General features: G+C 45.0%; 1 protein-coding gene across 1 annotated transcript in view; it reads right to left on the bottom strand.

Moving 5' to 3' along the window:
• Positions 1-1,982: 1,982 nt before the first annotated feature.
• CAMK2N2 (calcium/calmodulin dependent protein kinase II inhibitor 2) overlaps positions 1,983-6,565 on the bottom strand; it is a 49,261-nt gene continuing 44,678 nt past the window's right edge. The window contains exon 2 of the mRNA XM_086942599.1: positions 1,983-2,098. Coding sequence (XP_086798725.1) covers positions 1,983-2,098 — 116 coding nt within the window. The remainder of the gene's footprint in view (positions 2,099-6,565) is intronic.

Genomic DNA, 6,565 nt, shown 5'->3' with positions numbered 1-6,565 from the left:
CCCAAAAATGTGAGACTTGTTTTAAACCGATGCCGGCTTCACTTCTTATGTAAGCCTGTTGTGTTTCACGACGAACCTTCAAAAACCGCCTTCATGGTGTCTTACATGGGGGGGAATGCAGCTAGTTGGACCATTCCCCTAATGGAAAGAAACAATTCCGTGTTGCACATTTTCCCGAATTCTGTCTGGAGCGGAGGAAACTCTTCAATAGGAAATCCCACATGTTGACCTTGGATAGAGAACTACTTACCTTTCGCCAAGGGTCACAAGATCTATTAACGTATATCACGCCTTTCAACCGGCTCGTGGTCGGGACTGAGGCCTTCTGAAAAAAGTATCACCTTGTTTTATCAAGGGCTCCGAGGAGAACTCAAGGACGTCCTCGCCCAGGTTGTACAACTGCCACAGACATGTGAGGAACTAATAGATCTAACAGTTCAGTTGGATCATTGACTCCAAGAGAGGAAAGGGGATAGGAACAGAGTAGACAATCGGTTCTTCTATCCCAGATCAAAAAACGCAGTAGAAGAACACCTTAAAATCACTGAAGGGGTCGAACCGATGCAAATTGGAAGAATAAGGGGGCCCCTCACCCTTGAGGAAAAAGAAAAAAGGCTAAGGTTGAAGGAGTGGCTGTATTGTGGAAAAGGAGGACATTTTATCAAGGAATGCCGGTCTAGGAATGCCTTACCAGGGAGACGCTTTGTTTCACGAATACAAGCGATCGCAAAACCTGATGAGTCGGCGGAAAACTGAAGATCCCAAGTCAAAAAAGAGATCTCTGAGTTGGGACAACATAGTAGAATGATCTCACCAACCCTTGCCAACACTCTCCACCCTGCCGTTGCCCATCTCAATGTCAGTGTTTCTCTATGGATATCTTCCCAGGAAGTTTTGGAGGTGGATGCCTTGCTTGATTCCGGCGCCACTGGAAATTACATAGACCAGGAGTTTGCGCTGAAAATAGGGGTCGCTTGTGAAAAGAAGGAGACCCCTGAGATGGTGAAAGCGGTAGACGGGACAGCTCTGTCTTCAGGTCCTGTGACCTACCATACCCATTCTCTTCTGATGAAGTTTGGCCATAATCACCATGAACACATCCAGTTTGACTTCATTGACGCACCCCAGTTCCGACTCATTCTAGGAATGCCTTGGCTAACACTGCATGATCCCGTGGTCAGTTGGGCAGCCCGCACTGTGACCATGATTATTGTACAGAGTATTGCAACAAGGAAGCATTCCTTCTCGACAACCTTGAGAAAACACCTTCGGCATATTTGGCAACTGCTTGTCCCCAGGAACATTACTGCTGTGCCACCGTCTTACCGGATGAATACCACATGTACCAACCTCTGTTTGATAAACAGAAGGCTACTCAGTTACCACCTCACCGGGTCTATGACTGTCGGATTGACTTGATACCAGGCGCTGACATCCCCTGCAGCAGAGTGTATGCGCTGACTGAAAAGGAAACACAATATCTGAAAACATACCTTGACGAAAACCTCGCTACCGGATTCATTAGACATTCAACATCGCCTGCATCCTCTCCTCTTTTCTTCATACCGAAGAAAGATTGCGAAGAATTGAGGACCTGTATTGATTAGAGGGCCATCAATAGAGTAACCATCAAGAATCGTTACACTCTTCCATTGATACCGGTGCTTTTGGACCAGTTGAAGGGTGCTCGTTATTTCACGAAACTTCACCACCGTGGAGCATATCATTTGGTTCGGGTACAGAAAGGCGACGAATGGAAGACGGATTTCAGGACAAAGTTCGGCCTTTTCGAATACAGGGTAATGCCTTTTGGGCTCTTCAACGCCCCTGCCGCCTTTCAGTTCTTTATGGATGAGGTGTTACGAGGCTACCTGGAGATGTTTTGCATCGTCTACATTGACGATATCTTGATTTATTCTACAACCCTACAGGAACACATAACTCACGTCAAAACCATTCTTGGTGAATTACAACAACATTCATTATACGCCAAGCTTGAAAAAGGCCCTTTTCATGTCCAGGAGGTTGCCTTTCTTGGATACATCATCAACGCCCAGGGGTTTCAGATGAACATGAAGAAGGTTGAGGCGATCACCCCCTGGAAAACACCACAGAACATCAAATCCGTGCAAAGGTTTCTTGGTTTCGCTAATTATTACAGAAGATTCATAAAAGACTTCATCCAACCCATTTCCAGCTTACTACAGAAGAATGCCTCTTGTGTGGGGCGAAGAAGCGGCTAGGTCTTTTCAGATGTTAAAGGAAAAGTTTACGCAGGCTCCTATCCTTCGCCATCCCGATCCACAGATACCCTTTGTACTCGAGACTGATGCCTCACAACATGCTGTGGGAGGAGTATTATCCCAAAGTCATCCCGTAACTGGACAACTCCATCCAGTCGCTTACTACTCACGAAAGCTCACTCCCTGCGAAGTGAATTACACCATCTCCGATAAGGAACTTCTGGCCATAAAGAGGGCATGTGAGGAGTGGTGACACTATCTTCTGGGAGCCTTGCACACCGTGGAGATCTATACCGATCACAGAAACCTGTTGTTTTTAAAAACCGCAAAGGCCTTGACTGCTCGACAATTGCGGTGGACACTCTTTTTCTCCGATTTCGATTTCGTAATCAGGTATCGACCAAGACAACAAAATGGAAAGGCAGACGCCCTTTCTCATCTGGAAGATACCGAAGAAGAGAATGTGACCATTCTTCTGGATCCGCCTCTCATTCTAACCGAAGCAGGAAATCCAACACAGACGCTAGCCTTGCTGACTTCACAGGATTTCCTGGAAGACTTGAAAATCATCTTGGCACAGGAGGATATACAAGCTTGGTTACAAAAAGACCCAGAACACCGCTCAGAGAAAGAGGACCTCGCCTACCATTACCATGCATTGTATATTCCAAAAGAAACACTGCAACAACAAGCACTGAAGTGGGCCCATGATGCTGTGTTGGGCGGTCATATGGGTATATACAAAACTATTGCATGTGTGGAGCGTTCCTTTTGGTGGCCCTGTCTACGCAAGGATGTCCAAGAGTACGTACAAAATTGTGCAGTGTGCGCACAAGGGAAAGCCATCCATGCGAAACCTACAGGACTCCTAAGACCATTACCTACACCTCCATGTCCTTGGCATACCTCATCCATGGATTTCATTGTGGAGGTGCCACCCTCTGAAGGTAAAACCGTCATACTGGTAGTTGTGAATCACTTAACAGAATTGGGACACTTCATTCCCTTAACAGACCTGCCTACATCCTCAGGATTGGCAAGGATTTTTCTCCAACACATAGTCCGAGCTCATGGGATTCCTTGTGTTTTGATCACTGACAGGGTACCCAATTCACTTCTCGTTTTTAGAAGGCCCTTTGTACAGCCCTGAACATAGAGGCTCAACTCTCCTCCAGCTACCACCCCCAAACAGACAGGAAAACGGAACGTCTGAACCAGACGCTGGAACAGTATCTCCGCTTCTTCACTCTGCAAAATGAAATAGACTGGACTGCATTGCTATGGATGGTAGAATTTGCCTACAATAACGCTACACATTCTACGTTGGGTTGCTCACCTTTTTTTTGTATAAATGGCCATCACCCCAACATGCTTCCTTTTGAATGGCCTGTCCGTTCTCTGTTACCTAGCATACATGAGCATCATGCACACCTAAGAGCAGTCTTTATAGCAGCCAAACATTCTCTTGCCAATGCTCGAACCACACAGAAACATTTCTCAGACAAGAAAAGGTTAAGGGAACCCTGATTAACAAAGACGTTGCGGTTAAAGAAGGAGAGCGGCATCATCAGGCATCGCTTGCTGACTCCCGCATTTTTAAACTAGAGGGACGGAACACAATACTGTTATCAAGTACTGCTTGCAGTTTCCCTGTTTAACAGACACGTTGCGGACGAAGAAGCATAGCGACATTATCAGGCATCGCTTGCTGACTTCCGCATTTTAAAGTTAGATGGACGGAGCACAAAGCTGTTATCTCGCACCGTTTGCAGGGGCGATAAATCGAAAAATCAGCCTAATGCATATCGGGAGTTAAAAACGAAAGGGAATAAAGAAACTAAACGCTGGGGGGATTAAAAAAGATTTAGCAACCTAACCAGGAATTGTTGGTGGAATCCCGTGTTTTAAATAATACAGGCGGATCCAAAATCGTTGTGAATTATCGGTTGCAGCGGCTATAAGCTTGAAATCAGGAATCTATTTTCAGAAAACAAAGTTCCCGCCTTCCCTACCTGCCCAGGACAAATATCCACTGTGTATCCATGTACTTTGTTGATCGGGTGTTATAATCTATAAAAAGACTTTATCGTGGCTTTTTCCTGAAGAAGGTGTGTCAATACGCCGAAACGCGAGTCGAAAGAATATAACTGTATTATTGCCACTTTTTAAGTTTGAAACTGTTATGAAGTATATCAAATATAATGACACTTTTTTCTCTTTTTATTTTTCTGTATAAATTGTTTTGTATTGATGAATATATTACATGTACCCTTGCATAAGGACTTTTAAATAACTTACTAAAAAAAAAAAATTGTAAACCCTTCCTTGTTCTTATAATTTGCTTTTCTTATTATGACACAGTCATCTCTCTTCAATAACTGGTTTTCTAAGGTAATTGATAATTTATAGTTATTCTAATTTTGATATAGATTGGTGCTATATTATTTTAATTAATCTGTAGATTGCCTAGGAATGATAAAGCGCGATTAAAGGGATGGCAGAATTTGCCTACAATAACGCTAGACATTCTACGTTGGGTTGCTCACCTTTCTTTTGTATAAATGGCCATCACCCCAACATGCTTCCTTTTGAATGGCCTGTCCGTTCTCCGTTCTCCGTTACCTAGCATACACAAGCATCATGCACACCTAGGAGCAGTCTTGAGAGCAGCCAAACATTCTCTTGCCAATGCTCGAACCACACAGAAACATTTCGCAGACAAGAAAAGGTTAAGGGAACCTGATTACCATGTGGGGGATAAGGTATGGCTGTCCAGAAAAAATCTCCATCTAAGAGGGATAAACAAGCTGAAACCCAAATACGTAGGGCCCTACAGTATAGAGGAGGTTATTAACCCTGTAGCCATGAAATTGTCCCTGCCTGCCTCATGGCTGATACATCCTGTATTCCACGTCTCCCTGCTCCAACCATGCCTGCCTAATGTGAGATTAACTGACAAACCCCTTCCCATAGAGGTTGATGGTCAGGAAGAGTATGAAGTACAGGCAATTCTTGACTCCCACATGGTTAGGGGTAGAATCCAATATCTTGTGGACTGGTATGAATATGGGGTGGAGGACAGAACTTGGGAACCTGAAAACAACTTGCATTGCCGGACTTGGTCGCACGTTTCCACGCAGAACACCCTGGTAAACCTGGACGACCGCCGAGTCGGGAGTCCTTGAAAGTGGGTTCTGTAGCGTTTTCCTCTTCAGGTGTCAGAACCCTGACCCAACCTCATGCCATTCCTAGAGTTATTTCTTGTTTTAGAGTGCAAAAGGGCTTCAGGAACTACAGCTACCAGAAGGCCAAAGGGCGCGCCAGAGAATGAAGCAAGGCGGTTCTGTTATAAGCACCTCCTCCACAATGGGAAAGTGCTTGACAATCTTCACCTTGAGAAGGAATGGTGGATGGTGTGTCCCCGCCGGATCCCAGCGTGACGAAGAAGCTGTGGTTCCAGTGAAAATCTGTTCCTGAGACGCTACGTTTCCAGTGATTTCAGCCCTCCTGAGTGTGCTCCGAAATTCTCCAGGTATTCGGAAGGAGTGCGGGACCGCCTCCTCCGATAAAACAATTCTGTTTACTTTTGTTTCTAGTGAGCCGCAGTAACTTGAAACGGGCTGTGAGCGTTTACTCGTTACGCGACTCTGTAGGCAGGAATAGCAGCTTCTGCGTCTGCTCTTTTTTAAGACTCATTACAAGCGGTATTTGTAAAACCGTATGTTCTGTTTGTTTGGAAATACTTTCCGCCGTACTTTTGCTTTGCGTCTGGGATCACTGAATTCAGGAGATATTTGTCAACTCTAAATATCCTCTCTCAATGCAGCTCAGTTTCAAGCTGTGACTATGCTTCCTGTTTCAATGGATGTTTTTGGTTTGTCCCTGCAGTAAAGCTGTTCCTGCCATTCTACTTCCACTATTGGTGTTGTGAGGCTGTCAGGTGTCAGCAGCGCCACAAATAATTAGCCACTAACCGTAAGTACGGCCAGCAGGAACGATGCCGTGAAGAGTAGTTCCCAACGTCCCCTAAACTCTCCACAATGTAACAACGCACTATGGGTAGTAAAGTATTCAAGGGAAAAGGGGAATGGGACAAAATAACAAAAGAATCCTGTTCTGTCACAGGAATAGATGACCGTCATCTCTACACCCTCTGGGACCTCAGCATATATGGAAGAAAAACAAGAACAGAATGAGAAGTACAGCGCACTCACACTCACACCAGTACTCAGAAGAAGAAGACCCCTATCCTACTTACAGGAATGTAGTCCATGGTCTTTTTCCAGAGGACAATGATAGAAGATATGTTGGTACCTTGAGAG

This window comes from Lissotriton vulgaris, chromosome 11, assembly GCF_964263255.1.
Source record: "Lissotriton vulgaris chromosome 11, aLisVul1.2, whole genome shotgun sequence".
In the NCBI taxonomy this organism is placed as follows: Eukaryota; Metazoa; Chordata; class Amphibia; order Caudata; family Salamandridae; genus Lissotriton; species Lissotriton vulgaris.
The sequence above is the reverse complement of the archived record's forward strand: the minus strand, read 5'-3'. Positions and strand labels throughout refer to the sequence as shown.